The sequence below is a fragment of the Empidonax traillii genome, unplaced genomic scaffold, assembly GCF_003031625.1.
Source record: "Empidonax traillii isolate 1590-97213 ecotype Southwest subspecies unplaced genomic scaffold, ASM303162v1 scaffold3:size4013460, whole genome shotgun sequence".
NCBI classification, from domain to species: Eukaryota; Metazoa; Chordata; class Aves; order Passeriformes; family Tyrannidae; genus Empidonax; species Empidonax traillii.
The window spans coordinates 666,908-694,717 of record NW_020955196.1 but is presented as its reverse complement, the minus strand read 5'-3'; the positions used below and the strand labels follow the sequence as shown (position 1 = coordinate 694,717).

Genomic DNA, 27,810 nt, shown 5'->3' with positions numbered 1-27,810 from the left:
GAAGACATGGAAGTTAAATGTATGAGAGTTTTTTAAAAAAATAAGATTTTAAAAGTCAACTGGATTATCTTAAAAGACTGGAGGGTTTACAATATAAATGCATATTATCACTTCCTCTAAGTCAGTTAATGCTTTTAGATGAACTTTTAGAGAGAAACAAAAAAACAAACTGTGAGAGAAGTCAGTAGCTCTAAAATGTTACTTTCAGACACCTTAATTTTTCACAAATCAAGGGTGCTTTCTGCCGAAAGAGCAGATAAGGACAACTTTCCAAGAGTTCTGACAGTGTCATATGGTATCTTTGTTTTATGACACTTTCAGCCTTCAACTGAAGCACTTTAAACTTTCTCTTGTGATTAGCTGCTTTGTCCTCCACTGAGAGTGAAATTCAGATTTGTGTTTAGCTCGCATCTTTTGTGGAGGATAACATATTCCTATGGATTGCTCACATGCCTGCCAATACTGTTGCAATATGGAGTTTGGGGATTTTTTTCTGTTTTTGACAGAGTATCACATTAAAAAAAAAAACAGTATTAATGTTAAAAAGTCCACACAGTGGTTGAGTTGCGCAGATGAGCTGGCTTTTGGAAGTGAGATGTACTTAAAACACTGGCTATCCTTCAACCTGACTGTGTCATTCCTTAAGCCCACCAAACATTACAAGTCTGGAAGGTTACAATATTTAGCTTTCCTTGTATACCTATGTGCTGCCATGGTGTAAATTTCAATCCGATTCTTTATCAAATTGAGCAGGCTCAGATACAATGAAGAACCAATAATACCTACCATTTAAAAGTGATGGCCAAACATGACCTTTAAAGGTTAGGAAGATCAATCTAATAATTACACTTCACTACCAGTAAGACAGCAGTTTCACTAAAACTTGAGCATGTAAACTCATGAAAATTAAAAAGCAAGGGGGTGGGAGAGGTGGTGTGGTGACTACTGGGGTTTTGTGTGCATTTTTGCACCCATAGATGTATATTCAGTCACACACACATAAAAAATAAAAAATATAATGCAACTCTTAACTGAATTCCAGTCCAGTTGACCTTTAAATCAATGTTACACAGAATGAAAAGCTGTCATTATAGAACTTCTTTGCTGTACCTTTGCTCACTGAAAAAGCTTTTTTGTGGACTTGACCACTGACAAAAAGCTATATGCTAACCAACAATATTTAACTTGAGATCTAAATGCTAGACTATCTGTAGCCAACACAAGAAGTGAAGCAATTCTACCTCTCCACCCAAAAGACCTCCTCTGTGAGGCTGCAAACAATGAACAGAGAGCTGTTTAGACACCAAAAAACAAGATATACCATTGGTTTACAATGGTTCAAATGAAAAGCATCAACTGTTTTCTCTCCTGTGGCTGTTAAACTCCTGCAGGGCTGAAAGGCAAGAATGTTTAATTTCCTAGCACACGAAACAACTGTAGTATTTAAGCAGAACAGAAAAAGGGAGAAAGAAGAGACTGGGGGGGAGGGGGACAGGGAGAGATATTTCAAACATTCAGTTTCTGCATTACCTATCAGTGTTGCACAAGTGTCAACATAAACACATTACATGCTTTAATTACATCAACATTATAATTACAGTAACATTAGAGAAAATTAATTAGCACTAAGAAATATCCTTCATTTTCATTTCACATGCAACTTGATTTTTTAAATTAAAAATTATTTTAAATATAATATAAACAGAGGAGTGTTTTTAAACTGACACACTGGATTTTAAGCAGCCCACACACTTCATGTGAAAATGAGAGTTCTACCAGTTCCATCCTTTTTGCATTAAGATAAACTATATTTGCAAACGCAAGCTGTGTGTGCACAACAAATACAGAACATGAACCATTCCTCCTAGATCTCAAGAATTTTAATGCCAAAACTATTTAAAACAGAGTATATTCTTTATGGAAACAACAGGGATTGCCTAAGTGGGGGAAAAAGAAAAAAAAAAAAAAGAAAAAAAAGAAAAAACACAGTGGGAAGAAAGTGTCATATCCATTTTCACATGTGACAGTAATGACTTGACAGTGATATACACTGCAAAAGCCTACCAGAAATTCTAGTGATTTTTTGTTGGATGTTTTCTAGAACATTTTCTCTCCTATGGAGCTATTTTACTACAAATTCCCCTATGGATCACAAAACAAATTAAGTAAGGTAACGCACATTATGAGCACTTTGGGTGCAAAATGACAAATGTGTAGATGTAAATTGCAAGGTGGTTGACCATTACTGGTACCAAACTGGTCTGAGATCAAATCCCACACCCCATACAGCAATGAAGCTATAATGCCTGTAACATTAGAAGTGAAGACAGTATAACCTGAATTTACAAATGTATTCCTTAAAGCTCCCATTTCCATATGCTTTTCATTTTGCAAATTTGAACTGTCTGAGATGATAATTGTCCTGTGATGTGCATCTGCCCAACACTCTTTGGGGGGAAGCCTATTATGTCCAAGACTCAACCCTCTCTTGCTACTCATCTGACAACTCTTCAGGAAAGCAATCACCCTTCTACTACCAGATCAGATGAGGAGATATCTTCCCATCACTTTGTTGGGATGGTGGCAGACTACTGTGGATTTAAAGATTACAACTCCTGCAACAATTTGTGTGCATGTATCTCAGGGCAGGGTGAAAGTGGCAGGGGGAAATACCAAGAGCTGGTTTTTTGCTTATCAAACTGATTTGAAGGAGTACTAGCACTAACAACTCACTAGCTGTTTAAAAGAAGTGGGTGAAATTGCACATTTGAACTGTGAAAACTGGGGTAGATGAACTTTAGTAACAGGAAATGCAAGAGAGAGCTTTAGAGTTTGCCTTGTTGGTGACTCTTCCAAAGCACCGGGAAGTGTGGTTTTAAAGTGGACAATTATGTCAGAAGAAAGCCTAAAAGCCAAGATGGGGTTTCTTTCAAGAAGTTCAGCATGCACAAAGCACTTTCATTGTATCTCTATAAAAAAAGATCAACTCATCTGTGGATTACACAGACAGCTGTAAGAATCTTTCTAACATGATACCACAAAGGGCATGAGGAATCCTATAGCTAAGTGCTCCTTAAAGCTTCGAGCAGACCACACTGAAAGCAACTGTCAGCACAGTCTGCTTAGAGTCATCTATCCTCCAAATCTGCAACTGTGCAATAATCATAATCAATGGGAAATTATTTACTGTAAGCATAATGAAGTGGGCAGGACAAAACTATAAGTTGCAAAGTCTCTATAGGCTCAGAAGGAAGTCAGAACTACCGCACTGAGGCTGGCTGAAACGCGAGAGAACCACCTCAACCGTGCTACTGACAGGCAATAAAATCGCTGAAATCTACATCTTGATGCTACTGAACGTGATGCTATTGCATTTCGGTGTAACTGAAATACAGAAATAAACAAACACAATGGTTATAAAGATGTACAGGATGCCACAAAGACAAATCTATTATGTATGAAACAGAGCGCATTGTCCTTAAAAATATTCCCATTGTTCTTGACTCAAAATGAACAAGACTTGCACTATCCCTAAGTCATCTCTCTAACTGCAGCAGGAGTACTGGGAAGACATTTTACCAATGCAGATACCAGTCATCTTAAGCCAGTATACTAATAAAATTAGGAAAACATGCACAAATTCTTACATACCTGATCTACTAATCCTGTCAATTCTGTCCATGCTAGAGGCAGAGATCCTGATTCGAGGACTACTCTGATTAGAGGATTCAGAGCCTCCATCAGCAAAAGAGTCTTCAAATGCAAAAAGTATTTCTTTCACACATTTGTGACAGACATTGTGCTGGCATGGAAGGATCAGTGGATGGGTAAACAACTCCTTGCATGCTGGGCAGATAAGCTCTCTTTCGATACCCTTAATGGCAACCTTCATGATAGAAAGAGGGAGAAAGAAGTGTAAGCGCAGGAAAACATGAGCCATCAAGATTTATGGCACCACTCTGTCACCAAAATCCCATCTCTGTAGAATAAATGCACACAGTTTTATCTGGTTTGAGGCACTTCTCTGGCTAAAGCTGCAAACAAATCTCAGTTAACATTTATGAAAACACTGACAACGCTCATTTCAACTGAAGTGAGCACTGCCACTAGGCAAACTCAGTTCATCTTTAGGTCATGTCTGCATTGCAGGGGAGGAAAGGAGGGGAGTAGTCTTAATTCCACTCAAGGACCCAGTGAAACGAGTGCAACCATACTTCTTAACAATAGGAGTCAATATGTTTAGCTTGCTCGCTAGCTTTTCAGGAAGGAGAAAAAAAAAAAAAGATACTAAGTGTCAGATACTCAGTACTGGTTAAACAACGTGAGGCTTTCCTCACGTCTAATTCACATTTAAGGGCTGAAAGTATCTTGACTTCATTAGGTCTATAGTTCCGAGTGCGGAACATCATTTATTTATTTGTTTATGCGTTTATCTACGTCTTTATCCGCCGCACAAAGAGCTGCCCGCGAACTGGCGCAGCTCTTCAGCAATTCCGCGGCCCCCACGGTTTCCCCCAGCCCCGCTAAGCATCAGGTGTCGGCGGCCGCAGGCACGGCCAGCCCAGTCCAGCCCAGCCCAGCGCCGCTCCCCGCGCCGGGGCCGCCGCCGCTCCGCCCGGGCTCCCCGCGGGATCGCTTCCCCCGGGAGCGCTTCCCCCGGGAGCGCTGCCCCCGCGCCCCGTCGGAAGGGCTCCGGGCGAGCCCTGCGCGCCGTCCCGGCTCCGCGGGGCTGCCGCCGGCGCCGCTACCGGCAGGGCGGCGGCGGAGCTGCCGGCGCACACCCATGAGGACGGACAGACGGACAGACAACCTCCAGCCCCCTCCCACCCCGCACCTCAAGCGCAAGGGACGAGGCACCCCGCCCTGGCGGTCGCGCCCCGCCAGTTTCCCCCACCCGAGCTCACCGGGCTCTCCGGCCGGTCACCCTCCATCCCGGTGCCTCCTCCTCCGCCGGCTCCGGCGGCCGCCGTCAGCCCAGGACGCGGACGGGGAGCGCCCGCGGCGGCGCCCGGCGCAAAATGGCGAGCGAGGAGCGCGGAGGGAGCGGCGGGCGCGGCTCGGGGCGCGGGGCAGCGCGGGCGGGGCGGGGCGGCCGCGCCCGCGGCAGCCGCCGCAGAGCGGAGCTGTCCAGCCGCTCCCGCCGCTCCGCTCCGCTCCGCTCCCCCGCCGGAGCCGCCGATTTCGTTCCTATTGTTTTGGCTCTTGTCTTTCGCCGAGCGGCACCGGAAATGCCGCCCGTCCCGGCGGCCCGAAGTATCGAGTGCTCTCCCGCTCAGCCCCTGCCACTGATAACCTCCCGTGGTGCCCGTGTCAAGAAATCGTTGAATCGTAGAACTGTTTCAGTCGGAGGGGACTTTAAAGAGAATCAATTATTTTGGAAAAGACCTCTGAGATCATCGAGTCCAACCTGTGATCGAACATTGTCATGTCAGATAGAACATGGCACAAAGTGACACATCCAGTCTTTTATTAAACACCTCTAGAGGCGGTGACTCCACTATCTGCCTGGGCAGCCCATCACCCCTTCGGTGAAGAAATTCTTCCTAATGTCCAGCCTAATCCTTCCTGATCATCTCACTCCAATCCCCCGCTATGGGCAGGGACAACTTCCACTAGACCAGGTTGCTCAAGGCTCCCATCCAACCTGGCCTTGAACACTTCCAGGGAGGGGCTATCTACAGCTTCTCTGCACAACCTATGCCAATGCCTCACCACCCGCATAGTGAAGGATTTCTTCCTAGTATCGAATCTAAACCTGTTATCTTTAAGTTTGAAGTAATTTCCCTTTTTACATCATCTACCCACTTAAAAATTCACTCTTCCTCTTTTTCTTAAGTCTCCTGCGTACTGAAAGGCCTCAGTAAGGTTTCTGTCAAGCCTTCTCTTTTCTCTGCTGAGCAGTCCCAGCTCTCTCAGCCTGTCTTCCCAGGAGAGGTGCTTCAGCCCCCTCATCACTTTTGAGGCCTTCCTTTGGACTTGTTCCAACAGGTCCATATCTTTCCTGTGCTGAGGACCCCAGAACTGGACACAGTGCTTCATATGGGGTCTCACTAAAGCAGAGCAACGGGGGATAATCAGCTCCCTCACCCTGCTGCTTTTGATGCAGCCCAGGATAATTGGCTTTCTGGGCTGTCAGTGCACACAATGTTGGCTCACATCCAACTTTTCATCCACAAGAACCACCAAGTCCTTTTCCATAGGGCTGCTCTCAGTGACTTCTTCTCCCAGTTTGCATTTGGACTTGTTGAACTTCATGAGTTTCTCCTGGGCGCACTTATCCAGTTTGTCCAGGTCCCCATGGATGGCATCCCTTCCTTCTTTTGTGTCAACTGCACTACTCTGCTTCACGTCATCTGCAAACTTGCTGAGACAATGCTCGGTCTCGCTGTCTGTACCACTGATAAAGATACTGAAGAGCACTGGTCCCAAGACAGAGCCCTGAGAGACACCACTTGCCACTGTCTCCCACCTGGACAGAGAGCCGTTGACCACAACTCTCTGGCTGAGTCCATCCAGCCAATTCCTTATCGGCCAAATAGTCCACTGCCCAGGCTGCCTCATATGTTAACTTTTTTAATGGGCTCAGCTGCACTGGTGAGCACCAGGTCCAGTAACCCTTCTCCTCTGAATGCTTTATCTAATATTTGCACCAGAAACTTGTCCTCAATGCATTCCAGGAATCTCCTGGATTGCTTACAGCCAGCTGTATTGCTTTCCCAGCACACATCTAGGTGGTTGAAACTCCCCATCAGGATGAGAGCCTGTGAGCACAATGCCCCCCATAACTGAAGCAAAAAGTCCTCATCAACAGTCTCCTCCCAGTCACACTGTCTGCAGTAGATTTCAACCACAAGATGCCCTTTGCTGCTCTGGTCATTGGTTTTTAGCCATAATCTCTCAACTTGTTCATAGCAGTTTCTCAGAGGCAGCTCTTCACAGTCTATCCATGTCAGAAAGGCATGTGGCTGTCCTTGGGGAGAACACCACCACCGTACATGCCGAGTGGGAAATGTAGCTTGACCGTAGGCTTTAAGGATGCAGGAGGCAGACACCAGACAGCTTTTGTGACAGCCAGGATGAAAAAGAGAGAGGGAAGTGGTTCTGACTGTCAGCATCCCCTATCCTCCACTTACAGTGTATTTCCATTGGAAAATTCATAGTAAATACCGTTTTCAACCATCTGCCAGAACAAACAAAAATACTTTTAACTCTCCAGCATCTCTGGATTTTGGGAAGGGTGTGAACACCACCATTGCAGATGCAATAATTAATATAGCATTAAGCTAAGGGATAAAAAAAGTTAGGAAACTTGGAATGAAAGCATACACTGTCTGTACATTACACAATGGAAGGAGGTTTAGTTAATTAAGACAGATGAAGCCTAAACTGAGTGAATGATGAAATGCTGTCTGTTTGACAAACCCTAAACTTGACCTACTTGCCTATTTAAAAAACAAACATCAGGATAATAAGTTCATTTTCCCTCAAAATTACCCTTCCTATGAGTCAATAAAAAAATCATAAATGAAATGTCTTACTTAGGTATTATTTACACCTGTGCTTTGGTGGCCTGGACATAAAATTTGAAGGAAAAATTCCACTCAGAAATCATGAAGACAGAGGTGATTTTTTTGCATGTCCAGCACTACAAAGAAGAACTTCCTACAGAAGACTTATAAAGATATTATTTCACATTTACTTTAGAAACCACTCTTATAAAAATAGAGAGTACTGTGCTTGAAACTGTTCTTATAATGCCAGTAAATGAACAGTATGTATATTCAAATTGAAACATGTCGCTTAACTGAGAAGAGGAGAGAAAGGGTTGGTAAGGCCATGCATTGTCAGCCTTCCAATTATGTCTTGACTAATGATTTGCCAGCCTCTGAATCATTATCTTTATATTATTATATTATCCTTCTACTCTCCCCAAATGGTGCTACAGGCAGGCTTTAAGGCTGCAGTGCTCTAAAAACCCTTGTCTACAATAGCACACTACCAATTGCTGACACTGGATGTCATTGATTTGGGGCCAGATAAACGATCAGCTGCAGATTAGAACAAAGACCCCTTGGCTGCCTTTGAAACAATATGAAAAAGTTTTGTCTTTGGTGGCAAAGCAAGGAAAATCACTCTGCATTCTTTCCAGAGGTGTAAGTGCCAGTGCAGGTGAGTGTTACTGTGTGGACAAACCTGTTGCATGCATTTTCCTCCTGTTCTCCCACAGCCTTCACATGGGCCACAGTGCCAACTACTGTTAATGGCAGGACTTGTGAGTGATTCTTTTTTCAATCCCTTAATAGATCATTAAGGTATTATCTTGTTTGTGTGTCTGTTTGCTCTGGCTTCAGGGTACTTTAGAGCAGGATTTTAATTACCACCTAAGGTGTTACATGGGTGAAAATGTCCTTGAAGGCCTCCAAAGGTCAAAACTTGCCCTTCTGCACTCACACCTTTTTGCTAGCCTCCCTTAGCCTAGGACCACTAAATTTGCAGTGCCAAAATTTGCATTAGCTTTATGGTACTGCGAAGAAAACACAGCAGTTAGGAATCACTGATACATTAAAAAGATAAGAGCAGAAAACAGTGTCAGAAAAGGCTCCTGCCCTTAGCCACTGGAGAAGGGGTTGGTAAGACCAGCATTGCCACAGAGCTCGGACCTACCCTTCTGCTTTGCCTCCAGCCAAAGGTGTGTTTCAATTGGACACCTGTCCTGCTCTCAAGGAACTCCTTTTGCATGGAGTAATATCTGGAAAGTGTCAAAATAGTTCTAACACATCCTTCAAAATTCACTCCAGCCCCCTCAGCAGGCAGGGTCTGACCAGGCATTATGGCATGCCTTGCATTCCCAAGACAGCAGAAAAAGATAGAAACTGGAATGGGTGGGGATTGCCATCCTATTTTCCCTCCTCCCTCAGATTAAACATGGTTGTTAATTTAAGAATTGTGATGCAACAATCTCCCAAGTGCTCATTCCCTTTAACTATCAGTATAATTTTGAGAAGGATGCAGCACTGGTCTGCAACAAGCAGTAAAAATCCCATACTGCAGTTGCAATCTTACTGCATGAAGCAACATAAGCCTTCCCCAAGGCACCAGGGAGGTTCTACCAACACCTCCCCTGCTTTCAGTAGTCAGGTCCTCAGACCAAAGCTTTCCAAGACATTTATTTTCACGCTGTTTTTGCAACTATGGCTCAAGAGTCAGTCAGTTCCATGATGGAACTGCAGAGATATGCAGGATGAAGATGGATTTTTTCTTAAGCTAACTTGACTGACTAGGGGATTGAGCTATCACACTTTTCTCTGTGCAATTTAAGTATTTTCTTCCAGGGTGGATGCAGAGAGGTTTTAGCCTGCATCCCACTCCTTGTAAACTGTCAGTGATACAATTTGCTTCTCTACAGTCCTGAAAAGTTGAACCTCATGACGATTACCCGTATCCACAGGATTTTCCCAATCATACAGGTTGAAAGATCTATTTTTAGCTCAGCAATAAGGCAGGAATTTATGTTGCCTGAGAGAAACGTTCCTGTTTTGGCTCAGCAATGCAGGCTTAACGTTGTTTTTGCAATGGTTACCCTTCAACCATGTAACAGCCAGCAAGGATTTATAGACCTTGGGTGTTTCAAAATTATTATGACTTGAGAATCTCTTGTCGTAAAACAAAAGTATCAGTCCCTACTCCTTTGTTTCAGGATTGTTTATCTTCTCTGCAAAGATGTCCTACAGACCCATAACCCTTGAGGTTGAATGGAGTTCCCAACAGATCCCATGACCTGATCAGCTGAACTGAACAAGTTTTGAAGGTCCCACATGACACTGCTATGCAGAGAGCACTGAGCCAGTAAAGACTGTGCTCATCAAACTGTCAGAATATTGAGACTGCAATCAGCTTTAGGTAGGATTTGTAGCTAGAATATCTAAAAGTGTGCTAAGATGGCTCAGAATATCTTTAATTTTTCACATACTGGCACATGTATAGTAATCTGCTTCATGCCTATGACACCTGGAAAGCAGTACTTGCGGGAGATCCAATGAGCAGCTGCAGGCAGCAGTCAACACAGAGGACTCTGCTCTTTCCCTTCACACACTGTAATCACTTGCTAAGCAAATGAAAAAATTATAATGAAAAAACTTTACAAATATTCATGATATTGAAATCAAAATAACTTCCAGCTCTGAATTAGGAGAGAGTCATACTTGCAAAGAAATGACTATTGTTAAGTAGTAAGGAAGTATAAAGGTTACTCCTAAAAGGATTTGGAATATAAAACATTTACATAAAAAAAAAAAAAAAAGAATAAAATCAAATTTACGGGAAGATCAGTCACAGACTCCATATCTGACACCATAAACATATTACATGAAAAATAAGGATGGTACACATGGAGCACATGGGGAGTCTTCCTTCCTTCACTTCAGAATGTAGATACCCCTGTCACAGAGGACAAGGTTGTCAGCTCTCTCTTGCCATGTTATATCCCATGCACTTGTACATGCTTCAGGAAACCCACTACCAAAACGATGAGGACGTGTCTAAGGTGTGGAAACACACCTTTATCACACAGCCCAACGAGCTCAGCTAAGTAACTGTGATTAAAAGCTGTGAAGACAGGTAAATTGGATTTCAATTACTCTTGACTGCTGGATTTCAAGCTCAGACCCTCTGCAGTATCTAACTTAATGTTACCTGAAACTGAACTCCAAGTTATCTTTACGTGCTCTTTCACTAAAGTTCGTTCACTCTTTCACTAAAGCCTTTTTGTGCAAACACCTCTCACAGTATATACACAGTCTGGCACTCGGTAAATCAATACTCTGTAAACTGAACAAATCACTGTTAAAGGACTATTCTCCTCGCAGGGACCCAAAGTCCAAAGAAGTGCTTTCCTACACATAAGCAAGAAATATGTAAATCCTTATCTTCTTCAACGTGAGGAACAGAGCTCCAGTTCAGCTGAGTCAGTCAGCCCAGAGCAATCCGTCAGCCCCCACTACTAAATTACGCTGTATTTTCCTTCTCCAGCTTCTTATGTGTTTTGAATTTGGACCCCTGTATAGCTCCATCCCTTAATTTCACCCAGACAAAAGCTGAAACACTACCACAAGAGAACTTTACATCAGCCTAAATATGAACCAGGCAGAAGGAAGGGACAGAAATCAGCGTCACCTGCTGGCTCCAGGTGGAGCAAATGCAGAACTTCAAATGCTCTTAAAATTATCTTTATATATTTCTCCTGTTTATATCATATGGGGTTTAGGGCTTGTTTTTAGTAGTATACATCTCTCCACATACTTTTTCTGTAGAATTATTTTAAAGCTGTTCCTTATGAAACACAGATTGTCAGTTTCTGCAAACAACGTGGAGGCAAAAAATAGACGGTAAAACAAAACAAAAAAGTGAAGGGAAAAAAATTTAAAATAGAGCATGAAATCAACAGCTAGTGCAAAGGAACAGTGTCAGTGTTAGTCTGTCTTTGAAACTCACACATATCAGCTTATTGATTTTATTCAGTTACAGAAAAATTCCTGAAAATGGTTCTACAGAACAGATGACAAATGTTGGTATCATTTACTCCATTCCAACATGAATATTTCTTTACATCATCTAAAAATTATTTGAAGTTAATACTACAAGAGAATCAGATTCATTTATAAAACCCAAACCCATATATCTGTGTAAGTAAAACAGTTTGAAATGGAGCTTGGGTGAATAATTGGAGGTGGGTAATGTGTGTTTTGACTACTGCAAAAGTCAACTTAAAGGGATGAAGTTGGGGGAGGGTCAGGAAAGATGGGGGGTTGGAAGAAGCCTAAGACTGTTTCTGGAATGTTACATCATTTTGAGATGGTTGAGTGTTCATCCTTGCTGTTGTTTGAGCTGATACTTCAGAGTCCTGAAAGAAGGTCACATACTCTCCTTCTTCCCCAGTGCCTCTGATACAAAATGCAGTTAGTTGTTAATCTGTCTCACAGGGGTATTTTGGAGTTCTCAGACGCTTCTGTGACATTTGTGACAGGTGCCTTGGAGGCCCAGAATATCTTGGAGAATAGTGTAGTGAGCCTAAACAGATGCTGTGGATATATGGATTACACAAGGACTGTCTTATTGAAAGTGCTACATGCATCTTTGTGTTCTAGGTACAATGTGCAAGTTGTGTGTGTGAAAGAGAGTCACAGAGCAATAATTAGTACAGATCATTAATAGAGATAACAGGTTTTTGAAGTGACATTCCCCCAGGGAAAAGTGATATCTAATGATTTGCCCTGTTTGAGAGGCCTGACAGAGGCTGTAAGCTAAGTGGAAAAACAGCATGCTTGCCAAAAGATGTCACATGCCCAGGGTCTAAGAGCTGATGCATCCTACCTGTGGGGACCCATTGGGACCCTACGTATGGAAAGGTGAGTGTTCAAGTGTAAAGCATTCTTTACTGATCCTGATTTTCTAATAGTTCTTTGTTCAGTGAAAGACAAGATGCTTAGCAATTAAGTCAGAGCATGTTAATGCTTTCAGGCTTTGTGGTGAAAACTTTATTGATATGGGGGAATGGGAAAGAGAAAACTGGAGTTCTGGAACCTCTAAGCAGCAATACCTGGCCTCTAGTAAATACAGGTTACCATGCAGAAGAGTCTTTTTGCAGACATGATTTATGCTATCTGAGAAAGCAGTTTAATTATCCCAACAGAACACCTCCAAGCTGCTGGTTAACATCAATAAATTACAAAGTAGATGTAATCTAAAACCTTGGTCTGAAGGGAAAAAATGCAAAAGGCAAATGTGGAGAGCAAGAGGTCTCAGAGCTGGGCATCGGAGAGGGTCAAGCACTGAATGCCACTATGGAAAGTCTGTGAAGGTCACACAGCTGATACTGCTTCTCTTTTCTTCGAGTACATCAAGTATCTGTGATGATGGGACTTGGCAACATCTTTGTCCATACATAAATGGCTGCACTGTTTGTAATAAATTTGTGTATTTCACACTACTGTGCTAACTCTGCTGTCTACCAAGCCATATGCTCTTCCAGAGGGTGTCTGATTAAAATACAAACTGTTTAATTGTGGGAAAAGGGACACACATAGCACTCCATTACAGGTTAAAGGAGTTTCTGGCCTGAAACCCTGTATGATTTTGTTTATTATTTAAAATGAAAAGTAACAAGACTTGTCCATCTGAATTTTCCTTTAATGGCCCAGGCATGGTTACTCTTGGGCAAGAAGAAGAAAATTGCACAGGAAGCCCTTCATTCACCTGCTTTAAAGGTTCATCCAGAATTTTTAGAGGAGGGAGGGAGGAGGTGAAAGACGTGCACAAAGAACAGGCTGTGAAGGCAGCCTTTGGAGATATGGTATAAAGCCACCAGAATGCATTTGAAACAATCTTTCCAATATCACCATTCTTTGCTACACTTTTTTCTTTAAGTTTAAAAATACTGTGACTGCTTCAGGTTTTTTAAACCTACCGTGGCAGAGTCTTTAGGGCTCCCTGGATTTCACATATACCAACAGTTCACAGGTACAAAAAGTTGGATTCCCTCCTTTTTTCAACAAAACGCCCGTCCAAGTTTCCCTCAAAACACTTGCCAACTCTGAATCAGTTCCTGAGGGAGACACTTCAGCGTTGCTCGCGCCCAGTTGCTCACAGCAGAATCCCCGAGGGACAGGGGTGTACCGGCCCTAGCGCCCCACATCCCTGAGCTGGCAGACTGCCTCACAGGGAGCAGCAGGGCTGCAAAGGCGCCCGATGCCCCAGTGTGCTGGGCTGAGGGACACTTCGCATTGAAATTTAATCTTTTCTTTTTTCACTTTTTCACGCTGCAGCTTGGGAAGCACGTGGCAAATATTAGTGGAGCCTCCAAAGTACATTAGCCCTAAATAAGAGTCATTCATCCCCCCAACCCCACCGCTGAAAAGCCCCAAACAAACCATTCCAGAAGGGAACCGGCTCTCCCCTCGGGCTGTGCTCCCCGCCCCGCGCGCTGTCCCGGGGATGCCGAACCGCGCTCCGTCCTTACCCTGTCCCGCTTCAGCAGGTCCAAGAGGTAGGAGAACCGACTGCTGTCCGCTGCCACCTCCATGGCCCCGCAGCCGTGCCGCGGGATCACGCCGCCCCTCCGCTCCCCTCGCCCCGCAGCGCAGCCCCTGCCCCCGCTGCTCTCCGGGGGAGGGCCGTAGTGCTGCGACAGATGCTCCGCCCGCCCACCCGCTCACGGGTCTGAGGATGCCCGCGAAAACCTATCACGCTGAAGCAGCGCGGGAGGACTGTCAGGTACTTGGAGGTGCTCAGGAGCACCGCCTCTGATCAGATGCTGCGGCCGTAACAGCTGTGTTAAAGATGGCAGGGTTACACCTGCTTGTGGTCTCACCAAATCTGAGTGGTACTCTATAAATCACTCTCATCTTGCATGTAGCTCATGCTGGTGCATGCCCACAAGGCCAACACCCAAGGTGGGCATGCTTCTTTTCAAAGTACAGCTTGATGTGGGATGTATGCTGAGGTACAGCGTGATGCATTTGCCTCTGGGCTCCATTTGGTTTTCTTACTTTCTAAGCATTTGTTTAGATGAAAAATTGTGTCTAAACACATCTGAAGAGAAGAGCATCTATTAATGTAATGTATGCAGTTGTGTGTATGATCTGCCTCGTGGTTGCTCTTGGCAGGTGGTGTGTTTGTGGGGTAACTCAAACAGGAGGAAAACTTCCTATCATCTCTTTTTCTGTGTCCCAGAAAAATTTCTCATCTCCCACTAGAGATGGATACAAGATGCCTATATATAACTATGGCAGAAAAACTGGTCCCAGCAACTCAAGTACCTTCCACTCCTTGATGAAAGCAATCCTAAGGTCCCACTGAAAAGTTCACACCAGCGAGGAGAACCAGAGAGGCAGGCACAATCACCCAGACACAGTGGGCAAGGGGGCCCCAGAGGAAAGCTGGGGAATGGTGACTGAGACACGGCAGACATTGCGTTCCTGCTCCCTGCCTCTCCCCACTCCATGATGCTGCTATACCCTGCTGCTGGTTGAGACACTGCAGGTCACTTCAGCCAGCACCTGACTCATTTCTTCCTCCTCTAGTCTCAAACATCCCCAGATCCAAAGGTCCCAGCCACATCCAAGACCTGGGGGAGTGGGACAGGTGAATGGCCAGTACACTGCTCTCTCACCAGCTCTATTCCAAACTGAGACGTGGAAGGCAACAAGCTCTTCTTATGCTGTAGCTATCAGGTAGCCCATGGAGCATATCACCCCTTTGTGGTGAAAACATACCAAAGAGTATTTTATAACAGTATAATGTGTCCCCTCAGAGGCTGTATTTCCTGAGCATACTGATATAGTAGTAATGTTATCCCAGATTCTTCCTTCAGGTTACTCACTGAAACAGAATATTCTGCCTTTCTCAGGAAACAAGACTCATGAATAGCTCCAGACATTTCTGTTACTAGATACTGTACAATTATATGTATCAAATGACTCATTAATCAAATAGCTTGTTATTATTATATAGACAGGCTTTCAGTGCTCCACTTCTTGCTTTTGTGCAAACACCCTGGGAATAAACAATGGGCAGTGGTGCTGGGGACAGTCAGCTGCCATCCTCCACACAAGTCCTCAATACATAATTCAGCTCAGTGTGAGATATTTTGCTTCTCTGATCTAATTTCAGCTCACCAAATGGCAGTCATGTAGGAAATTTTCAGTATTGTAATTTCTTTGGGTCAGTGTTGGGCTCTGGCAGAGAACAGGGCTGGCCAAGGCTGGGACAAGGGACTGCCTGAAGGAATGCCTTGTTTCTCCCAAACTGCTCAAGTCCAGTAGTCATCTGCAGGAAACCATGCTGCTTGTGGATCAGCAGCAGAGGCACTCCCACATTCAGGAAGGCTGTACCATAGTATCAGTGTGAATCTCCAAATGATAACCAGCACCAAGCAGCAAACATACCTTTGACCCTACTGCTCTGTAATGACAGGCCAAGGAATTTACAACCCTTTCTGCTCCACAGTGCAAGAAGACAATACGTATCTGTTTACTCTACAGGAACCCTTTCAGCTGGAAGCACACCTGCACCTGAATCTCATTGCAGATTTGTTATGTTCATTTTAAGTGACTCCCAAGAACTATCTGCAAAAACCTGTGAGACAAAGGTCTTCTGTGGTGCACAAACCATGGGTTCGCTCCAAATCAGTGCTCTGAATTTCTGGCTGCTTTTTCACCTTTTTTTTTTTTTTTTTCTCTTGCTTGAACAGTGTGGTTAGTTGGTTTTTCTTTTTTTTTTTTTTTTTTTTTTTTTTTTTTTTTTTTTTTTTTTTTTTTTTTTTTCTCTTGCTTGAACAGTGTGGTTAGTTGGTTTTACTTTTTTCTTTTTTTTTTTTTTCCTTTTGTTTCTGTTGTTTTGTGGTTTTGTTTGTTTGCTTTTTGTTTTGTTTGGGTTTTTTTGGTGGTGGTGGTAGGGTTTTTTTGTTCTGTTTCTGCTAGGTGTTGTAGGTTATGAACAACCCAGGCTGTAATTCAAGGACTTGGGACAGAAGGGATGACCCCTAGTTCCTCTCCCTTCACCTCCTCATGTCCCACTTCCATAAACTGATTAATGCAAATGCAAAGAGATGTAAATGTAGCTCAAGTCATGAACTCGGTCAGGGCAAGAAGGATACAGGAGAAGATGGAAGAAGCTGATGGTTCTTTCATGATCTCTTCTTGGAGTGTTTTTGTTTCAGCATTAGCTCTGTTAGAACTCCTGGTTCAGGTGGCTGTCAGGATTCAGGATGCCAGAAGCAGGAGATTGCCACAAAACACTTCTGCATTAATTTCACAACTTCAGCAGTGGTATCCTCCTAAGCAGTTCTAGCTGGGATGATCCTGGCCCCTGCATGACAGCACTCTCTGCCATCAAGATTTTGACACCATCTCCCATAGCATTCTCCTGGAAAAGCTGACAACCCATGGCTTAGACAGGGGCACTCTGTGCTGGGTCAGGAACTGTCTGGAGGGCCAGGCCCAGAGAGTGCTGGTGAACGGGGCTGCATCCAGCTGGCGGCCGGTCACCAGTGGTGTCCCCCAGGGATCAGTGCTGAGACCAGTCCTGTTTAACATCTTTATCGATGATCTAGATGAGGGGATTGAGTCCACCATTAGTAAATTTGCAGATGACACCAAGTTGGGGGTGTGTGTTGATCTGCTGGAAGGCAAGAGGGCTCTACAGAGGGACCTGGATAGGCTGGAGAGTTGGGTTGATTCCAATGGGATGAGGTTCAGCCAGGCCAAGTGCCGGTCCCGCACTTTGGCCACAACAACCCCCTGCAGCGCTACAGGCTGGGCACAGAGTGGCTGGAGAGCAGCCAGGCAGAAAGGGACCTGGGGTTTGGATTGACAGGAGGCTGAATATGAGCCAGAGTGTGCCCAGGTGGCCAAGAAGGCCAGTGGCATCCTGGCCTGGATCAGGAACAGTGTGGCCAGCAGGAGCAGGGCAGTGATCCTTCCCCTGTACTCTGCGTTGGTGAGGCCACACCTTGAGTATTGTGTTCAGCTCCGGGCCCCTCAGTTCAGGAAGGACATTGAGGTGCTGGAGCAGGTCCAGAGAAGAACAACGAGGCTGGTGAAGAGACTTGAGCACAAGTCCTATGAGGAGAGGCTGAGGGAGCTGGGGTTGTTTAGTCTGGAGAAGAGGAGGCTCAGGGGAGACCTCATTACTCTCTACAGCTCCCTGAAAGGAGGTTGTAGCCAGGTGGGGGGAGGTCTCTTCTCCCAAGCAACCAGTAGTAGGACAAGAGGGTATGGGCTTAAGCTGTGCCAGGGGAGGTTTAGGTTGGATGTAAGGAAGAAATTTTTTATGTAGAGAGTAATCAGGCATTGGAATGGGCTGCCCAGGGAGGAGGTGGATTCACCATCCCTGGAGGTTTTTAAGATGAGACTGGACGTGGCACTGAGTGCCCTGGTCTAGTAACCGAAGCAGTGCTGGATCAGTGGTTGGACTTGATGATCTTGGAGGTCTTTTCCAACCCATATGATTCTATGATTCTATGATTGGTTCTATGATTCTATGATAGCCCTGCAGAAAAGTGTATTTCTGCAGAGTTGTGCAAGCCTAAGCAGAACCCGGTGGACTGTTCAGTATAATTAACACAAGTTGCCTCCATAGATCCAGACTAGCTAGGAATTTGGGACTATCCTCTGCAGCAAATATTGATTCCTGTAGCCATTCTACTGGCCCATGTTTACCTTCCTTTGGATGGAAGACACTTGTGCTAGCCTTTGTCTTGAGTGACTGAAGGCTGATAGGGGAATGTGCTCTTGGAAGGCCGGAGACAGATGGAGAAACTTCATGTTGCAGCTGGTGGCCTGAGAACTTTCACCCTTCTTGGGAATGATTGCTGTGTTTTACACAACCTTTACTGAGGTGGGCTGTATGTCAGAAATAGCTGGGAGCTCCTCACCTCTTCCACATAAATTGCAGATATGCAATTCCTTTTCACATTTTTCCTCCTTTTGCTTCATCTCTTAGCTTGGTTCCTTTCTGTGGAACCACGACACCTGAAAATTAATTCAAACCTTCCGCTGTCATGAAATTATCAATATCAGACTACATCATATTATGCTAATTTTATGTGTTTTCTATCATTTGAAGCAGGTCTCCAAAAAAACAAGGATGCCAGTCAGATTGTCAGCTGATGTAAACTAAGTTATATGATTTTATATCAGCGGAAAAACTGATTCTGTATTGCAATCCTGAAATATCACGCAACACATGGTATACATAGCCTGTTGGTATACAAATTAAAATACAAAGGAAATTTGTGTTTCCTGACCTGTGAATTATGTTTATTCTCTTAGGACAACAACAACAACGTCTCTAGATTTTCTGTTTGATCTCCTTCTCTGTCTTACTTTCTTATTCTGAACTAAATTGAGCAGTGAAGCCTACTCAGATTCTCTTCTCTTTCTGTTCCTCTAGGATTGTGCGATATTTTCCCCCTTCCATTGCACAGGGAATCCACTTCAAGAATGCACCCTTGGCAGCTCTCAAGCACCATGGTGGGGTGGGTCTTCTCCCACTATGCCCCTATTACACCACACTTGAACTTATTGGCCATTATTACCTGAGGAAATCTACTTAAAGAGTGTTTGAAATCAGTTGCAGGTAGTGATATGGGAAGGGTTAACACAAATAATTCAGTACAGAGGAGAGGAAGAACGCTTCAATTTTATAGTATGCATGGGGAAAATGGATCTGGTTAGATGTACTTTCATCTCAGACAACTCTGATGTCACTGAGCGTTAAGCAATGGAGATACAAGAAAGATGATGTTAAAGGTGTAAAAACCAGTAAAAAGCAGTACTGGTGTTCAGCATGAACTGCTTCAGTGTTAAATTGCACATGTGAGCAAACATTTGAAGTCATGAAGAAAACACCTCTGAAATGCATATCCAAGTGTGTATGCTTCTGAAAAGGATTGTGACCTGCTTTTATTCTCTTAACAACATTCAGAGGCCTGCATTCAACTTAAGCAATATGAAAGAGAATCCATGTAAATAGTTTATGAATTTTAGATAAGCTGCTTTCTTCCACAGGGAATGATGTAGATATGAACTGTCACTAGCAGAAAAAAATTACCATGAAACAGATGAGACCTTCTGAAGGCTGTAAAGATATTGCAAGCAGGACAAATGTGACCAGATTATTTCAAAGATCACTATATTTGCATGCAGACCTAAACCTTTTCCTGCATTAAACTCCATTCCTTCTTGTTCTTTTAGGCACCTCAAGGGAATTTTTTTCCCCCATTCTAACTTGTGCTGCTCTAGGGTAGAAAAAGGAGCACAGCTCTCTGGACTCTCCTGATGAACAGTCGGGAAACCGTCGTCTTCTCTGTCTCTTCCACAGTTTAGTTGAGGTCCACCTTTAGCTGGAAAACTCCTGCACCTTTGCCCTGACAACTGTGTTAATAAATCCCTCTAAGGATTCAGATTTAGCCCGTGACTGCGTGGGATCCCCAAATCTCTCACTGTGATGCATCTGCCAATTCACATCTTCATTTTCTCCTGGAGATTGTGATTTTTGCCCTTTCAGTGTCTCTAGGTTCCTTAATGATCTAATTTTTCTCCCCATGACCATGGACTGAAACAGAGTTTTAGATAAGTTTATATACTTTGTTCTAATAGACACTACCAAAAACATGAAGGTCACTAAACCCATAAGATAAAATACAACCAACAAACAAGGTGAGATACTGAAGCAGTTTGACTGCTGCACTGTGGCTAAGTCAACTCTTATGGTAATGGCCAGAATAAAGGTTCTCACCTTCACTCATGCCTCTCATTTCCCATACTTCTTGCTGTTGATCCTCAGGCACAGGCAAATGTAATAAAATTAAAAAGTGAATTTCAAATCCACAATATATTGGAGCCAGATACTTTGTTCTTCTGTGCTCAGACCTATTTGACACTGGAGAATCTACCTCTGGGTATTTTGTCTTCCTCTGTTTGAAGACCTCTGTTGAAGTACCATAAACATATTCATTCAGTGTTTGTGATACAGAAAAACACAAAATAAAGTACAGAATTAAAATTACAACTGTATTGTTTGAAAAATTACCCTTATGTATGATTTCCTCCTAGCCTGTCCCATGCAACCCTAGTACAGTACCTCATGCCCCCGGGAACAAGCTCATTTAAGAAATATGGGTTAAGTATGTAGACTACTATTAATATTTAATGTATTGAGTATGTTATTAGATATTTATGAGGAATAAGCTAAAGTACATAATGATGCATACCATGAATAGAAAATGGAATCGCCATTTTTTGTTGCAACCACAGTTAATCAAGTTTGACAATATAAAGAGAATTTTGGATATCTAGGGTTTTAACAAATATTAATTGAGCAAAACACAGCAAGCTTGAGTCTATTAATGTACCGATTTTATTCATTTACTTAAAAGAATGTGTCTAATGAAGAAATCAGAGACATGCAAATCAGGGAAAGATAAGGGAAAGATGAGCACTGCTGAAATCTGCATGCAAATGTTGTGATATATGTTTTAGTGATTTTTGTGTGTTTTGCAAAAGGGGCAGGTCTGTAACAGTGAAGGCTCTGAAGAGTGCAGCATAGACACAAAAGCTTTTCAGACTCAGCTGGCCTTCAGAGATTATTACACCCCTGTACAAAGGGGATAAACTTTGTTTAATTCATGTCTTCAAGGTTTAAATGTGTCAGCTGGGCTCCTGCTATTTTCTTTCAGCTTAACTACACCAGGATCAGGTTTGAGTTAACTTTCCTTTTTTCAAAATGGCCTGCCACACTGCTGCAACAAAATTCTTCCCCAGCGTTTACCCATGGGTTAATGAAAACTTTAATCCCCACTAAAATTGGATTAAGCTCCCTGTGGATTGAGTTTGCACAGAGCAGCGCAGAACTCACTATGCCAGACAAAGGCTGACCCTCCTCCTGGCATCACAGGACACCAGAATGAACCTGCCCCTTTACATGTGTGTCTGTAGGGCATCTGAGCCTCTCCAGACCTTCCACACCAGTAACTTCATTTCACCCCTGTGTCAGGCTGGGATCAGCACTTTAGCAGATGACACGTTGCTGGAATACCTGCCTGCGGGAACACTGTCTCTGCTGGCCTGGGCAGGCAGCACGGAGCTAATGGAGTTCCTGCATCTCTTTACCCCTGTGAAAGTTGACAAAGGTGCTGGTGACCAGCCAAAGAACGACTGGTTCAAACAAAGTTGGGTTACATATACAAAGGGATGTGCATGGCAGAGCAAAATGGCAGAAATGTCACTTTGGGGAAATTTATCTGAAACCATAACAAAGCAAATTGTTCCTTGTAGTGTTAACAAAAAGCTGAGGGTGCAGCACAGTGACACGTCCCTTGTGTGGAGCATGAAGAGGATCTGTGCCAGCAATTTGTTCTGGATCTGAGATTTATGCGAAGGCTGGACAGCAGTTTTTGGGGTCCAACCCTTCATGACTCTGCCTGATTACCCATGTGTGTTGCAGTGCAGAATAAAAAGAGCATAAGGGTGCAGAGTCACAGGGCGCAGCGCCAGAGCTGCAGCTCTGAGTGCTTGTCCCTCACACACTGCAGTGCAGAGTGAGCTGGTACGAGCTCTGCTGTGTGAGCCTTGTTGCTTTCATCACATGGGCCATTTGCAGAAGCACAGCCCTCACAAGCACCTGTGCACTATACTGGATTTTCTAGAAAAGGAAATTTCTCTGGCTTTCCATCAAGGTTTCTTTTCATTCCTTTGACTCCTACAGGCTACTCAACAACTTCAGCAGTTCCCATTGGCACACTTAAAGAGGCCTTCCAGATGCAGCAGCTCAAATGAGTGGAACAGATTTCCCTCCAATTCAGTTATGACACACTAAATTCACAGAGATATGCTCACTTCTCCCTCTGAAAGAAAGTCAAATGCATGACCTCCCAAATAACTTGTCAGCTGAGGATTTCAATAGGGTTAAAGACAAGACAAACTCCTACTAGTTTGGAATATTGCATTATTTATTACATTTTTACTAGGTTTATGTTGAACTGAAACATAGGCAAAAGGACATTTTAACTTTTCTTTTTTTTAATTTTTCTTATTTTTTTTTTTTACCATTAGTTTAAAACAATAAAGAATAATCTGTTCCTGACTGACAGAAGTAGATAAGCAGAAGTGTTTAGGCAAGAGCTGTCTCAACCCACGAGACAAAACACCTCTCAAGTGTCTGAATCTTCATTTGCCAGTGTTTGCTATGCACAGACCTTCACTAGAGTGATCACTATATGGACATTTTCTTATGAAAGCTGGAAAAAAAGAGAAGCCTTCCCTTACACCTCTGTTCTCTCCAAATCTGGCTAGCATTGAAAGCACCAGAAAGCACAGTTATTCTAATAGGATGGATGGTCTGTGGGTAGCTGGAGTAAGCAGTAGGGATGGGAGGGAGGTCCAGTCCAGGCTGGCTATCAGATCAACAGCTGCTGCAGACTTTAATTTCCTTTTATAGAAGGGAGACTGTGGGAACTGCTGCTCTCCATAGCCCGTGGAGTCTTTGGCTTAAAGAACTGCCCCCAGGGGAACAGACACTGTGTAACATCTCAAATGCCAGCCTGAGTGTTTGCTCAGGTTTCCACTGCAGCCAAAAGCAGCGTGCTTGTGTTCACGCAGGGACTGTGAAGCCTCTCTGTTCTGTGGCTCCTGGATCACAACCTGGAGTCACAGGAGGTGAGAAAGCCTGCGACAGTCCCGAGGGAATATAGGCAGATGGTAAGGGAAATGCAGAGTTAAAGTTGTCCAGGGGCAGAAGGAGAAATGTGCTAGGCGCCTATCTGCTTCTGTGCACGGGGCCCCAGGAGACAAGTGTTCAGGCTCTGGTGCCTGCCTGTGTCCTGTGCTGGTGGCCACTGAACACAAGAGCACACTGGCAGCTGCTGCAGGGCTGGGGAACAGCTCTCCCACCGAATGCTGTCATTCCCAGCTCATACTCAGAGCTGGTAATGCTCCTCAGCGGTGGAGGGTGCATCTTGGGCAGAGTAAACATGTGCCTGTGCTGTTCCCTCATTCCTGTGTTTAATAAAGGCTAGGATAATCCGGTGTGGCAGAAGGGAAGAAGACAAGACTCGGCTTACAGCCAGGGAAGCTCACTTTGTTAACATGGTTAGCGCCTTTCCTTTAGATGCCAGCTACCACAGTCCTCACTTGTACCAGCAGCTCCTCATTCTGTAGAAGAAAGTTGCTTGAGGCTGGAGTTTTTTTATGCTGAAAACAGATATCAAGTCATGGAGCCATTAGAAAAGTTTGGTGGTAGTGGCAGTTTGCACGGTCTGTGGAGGAAGCTATCTATAGCAACTGGGAAGTCACAGGGGGCACATTTTATCTGCGCTCTGCAGGCTCACTCTGGCCATACACAGGGAGTTATATATAGAGCCATATACAAATATATATATAAGAGCCCAATGCCTCTCTTGGAAAGCCTCATCAACACACCTCCCTAGCAGACTCTCCTCCTCAGCCTCACTGGAGAACTGCATATTTCAGAGGATACTTTGGAAGGATACTGGACAGGCAGCAGCTCCTGAGGACAGCTGATCTGTCAAGTACAAGCATACAGACCAGTGTGCAAATATACCCAATCTGTCTAAGACTTACCATTTTCTCGAAAGTATTTCAGTGCTATTTATAGAAACATTCCCCCTGTCCCACTTCCCATCTATGTGCCTCACAGACTGGCTCTGTGTTAAACTGATCCACCAGCAAAACTTTCCTTAATTGAATAATTTAAAGGCAGGGGAGGGGGTGGGTGGGTGTGGTTGTGTTGAGTGCGGTGGGGAGTGGTGTTAAAAAAATTAAAATATTAGAGTGGAACTAAAGAACTGCAAGAAACAGTCTGTTAGTCACCAGGGCCCATCAAAGAGCCCCAAGGCAGGACAAACAAACCGTCCCTATGCCATTCCCAACGCTTGTTAGTCTGACATGCTGTGAAAGAGCCCCCGTGACAAATGTTCCCTGCACAATATGTTTACACATATGATGCCTTTCCATATAATGCTTCTCCACAATGAGTCTGAATTTAAAGAAGGCTTTAAGGCATATAATAAGCAGTATGAAGGTTGACAAAGATTAAAATGTAATTCTGCAAAATGAGCCTCTTTTAGTAAGGCATGGCCATAATTTGAAGAGGGTTGTTAAACGAAGACTCCTGGACAGCGCAAGAGCAAATAAATATAGCTCTGTGCTTAGGGAAACCTTAAAATTAGCCAAAGGCAGCGTGCAATTTCAACAGCAATCTTGCATATTTAGCTTTCTGGGCAACGTAAGCATAACTCCTGTCCTACAAGCACTCAGGAAGGGTGATGAACAACAGAGAATTTGCCTTGACTTCTGTCATTTTCATTTCAAATTCTCCTTTGCAGATTTCAAATAAAATGATAAGGTGGGATCTTCCCTCCCAGAGTGAGGTAGAGCTTTTGTCCTAAAGGGAACAAAGAGAAGATGGGGATAGTTTTGGATGGAAATCTGGGGATGCTGTAGAAGCAGCCTCACGAAGGCCTCCATGCTCTCTCAGATTGTAAGCACGCAAGGCAGTTGACTGAATGGTGCACACACTGCTCCTGGTCCTTGTACCAGAGCCCAGTTATCACCTTTGTTACAAGTTAACATGGAAGCTACCTTCACAAGCATACCTGACTAAAACTGTCAAAACAGAGCTGCCACATGAATATCTCCCTCCTTACATTTGTGAGTTTAATATAAAAAACCTAATCTGGCAAATTGAAAACTTCTTACTTACCCACAAACATTTCCTCTCCCATGCACATTTCTAAATTCTTGAAGTGAGAGGTTGCAGATGGTTCTCAAAAAGATTTTCTCTTCCTTGATGAACTTCCCCTTTTAATTGTGAGTCAGGACTGTTTCCTTCCTCAGAATCCGACTTTTTCTCCAGTAATAATGGCCAATTCTGTCCTGTCCAATTCCCAAGTACAGAGCCTGCACCTACACACAGATATTTTAAAGGACGTCAGTTTCACCGTGGTGCAAGGCAAGATCATGGAGCAGATCCTCCTAGAAACCGTGCTAAGATAAAAACGTTGATTTCTTACGGCTTTACTACAGGCCAATTGTGCCTGATAATTTTGGCGGCCTTCTAAAAAGGGCTTACACTAGTTGATGTGGGAAGAGCAACTGATACCACATACCTGGATTTGTGCCTTTGATGCTATCCCACATGACATCCTTATCTATTAATTGGAGAGGGTGGACCACTTGATGGATAAGGAATGGGCTGGATGGTCTCACTCAGTACAGTTGTGGTCAACAGCTCAATGTCCAAGTAGTGATGAGTGGCCCTTGTCAGGGGTCAGTGTTGGGACTGGCACTGTTTAACATCCTTGCAGGCAACATGGACAGTGGGATTGACTGCACCAAGCTGAGCGGTGCTGACAACATGTCGGAGGGATGTCATCCAGGTGCCTGAACAGGCTGGAGAGGTGGGCCTTGCAAACCTCATGAAGTTCAAGGCCAAGTGCAAGGTCTTGCTCTTGGGTCAGGGCAATCCCAAGCACAAGTACAGACTTGGTGAAGAACGGATTGAGAGTAGTCCAGCCAGGAAGGACTTGGGGGTGCAAGTAGAGGAGAGGCTGGACATGACTCAGCAATATGCACTTGCAGCCCAGAAAACCAATCATGTCCTTGGCCATATCAAAAGCAGCATGGCCAGCAGATTGAGGGAGGTGATTCTGCCTCTCTACTCCACTCTGGTGAGACCTCATCTGGAGTGCTGCGTCCAGCTCTGGGATCCCCAATATATGAAGGTCTATACCTGTTGGAGCAGGTCCAAAAGAGGGCCACAAAACTGATCTGAGGGCTGGAACATCTCTCCTATCAAGGGAGATGTTCAGCCTGGAAAGGACAAGGCTCCAGGGAGACCTTATAGCACCTTCCAGTACCTGAAGGGATCCCACAAGGAAGCTGGAGACATTTGACAAGGGCGTGTAGTGGCAGGACACTGGGTAGTAATCACATGCTTTGCTTTTTCTCGCTACATTTAAGCTTCACAGTTCCCATTTAAGTTTTAGCTGCATTTGGACAAATCCATTTTAAGAGAGATTTTAGGTCATGGACTTCTTATCTGTGAAACTGTTGTCTATTGATTTATCGTTTAACATTTTTCTAGTCAGAAGACACGATAAACCACAAAAATGGTAGAGGCAATGCAATACACAGTCAGAACAAAAATGTCTGTGCCACAGGAACATTCCATGGTCACCATTCGTTTGCCTGACATCAGCTGGGGCATTAAAAATGTCAAATCATGCATAGAATGCTGGTTATTAATACAGACTTTGGCAACTTAATTAGATTAAAGATTTCAAACCAATTAAAGTAATCACATAGTCCGAGTGGGGTGAGGGCATGCGCATTTTGTTGGTTTCAATCAAACTTTGGGAGTTAATGCAAAACAAATATGCCTCATGCAATCTTTAGAAAATGATAACTCTGTTGTTGACATTCAGCCTGAAAGATGCTGTTCTTTACTCGGGAAAAAAAAAAAAAAGTTGCAGAGTAACGGTGGGCCACGGAGATTGAAATGTAAAATCCATGTAAACAACCCAAAATAGCTTACAGATACAGAAAACAAAGCAAGAAATATTATCTGCTTTTTGAAGCAGAGCACTCTTAAATCACTTGCCAGAATTGAAACTCTTGTTCACATAATGTGATTTTTCACTGTTAGCCCTTATTTCTGCTTCTCTTCTCTGATGTTGCTCACATGATGAGAACCCGGTCACAGACACGGAAACTCAAGAACCAGAATTTAGAATTTTGCAAGTATGGATTTGCCCCACAATAATCAAGGACATAATTCCTCATGAAGCTAAGTAAGAATCAATATTTGGGCTGTTTCCCAGCAGATACTAAGAGCATCTTATTCAACTCTTCTGAAAATCAAAGCTACTTTCTCTAACACAATATGTAGTAAATGCTAAAAAACTTGTAGATGGTTCACCATGGAAGCAAAGACACAATGGTAGGTATGGGTAGCTACAATTGCATCTCATCTTCATTGTAACTACGTGTTCCACCTCACTCTACCATGATTCAACTTGCGGCCATCATCTGATGTCAAGACAAACAAATACCACGCTATTTTGAACAATTTCACTCCAAGATTTTTTTTGTTTCATTTTAAATGGGTTTTCAGCTATGGTGGCCCCTGTGATCTGAGAGTCTTCTGTTCAGGGAAGCTACTTCAGGCCCTGTTGACCAACATCCCACTAAGCCTCCCCAGAAAAACAGGATTCCCAGATGAACTGTTGTAGTG

General features: G+C 43.8%; 1 protein-coding gene across 3 annotated transcripts in view; it reads right to left on the bottom strand.

The window, feature by feature from the left end:
* Positions 1-14,122, bottom strand: part of TRIM36 (tripartite motif containing 36) — a 31,385-nt gene extending 17,263 nt beyond the window's left edge. The window contains exons 1-2 of one of the 3 annotated variants that reach the window (XM_027906178.1): positions 14,015-14,119; positions 3,652-3,886 (exon numbers count right to left, since the gene is read on the bottom strand). In XM_027906178.1, coding sequence (XP_027761979.1) covers positions 3,652-3,886; positions 14,015-14,077 — 298 coding nt within the window. In that variant the 5' untranslated portion in view covers positions 14,078-14,119. Of the gene's footprint in view, positions 1-3,651; positions 3,887-4,904; positions 4,954-14,014 lie in introns of those variants that run through there. The other 2 variants (XM_027906262.1, XM_027906342.1) reach the window with 2 other exon arrangements.
* Between the last annotated feature and the right edge of the window lie 13,688 nt (positions 14,123-27,810).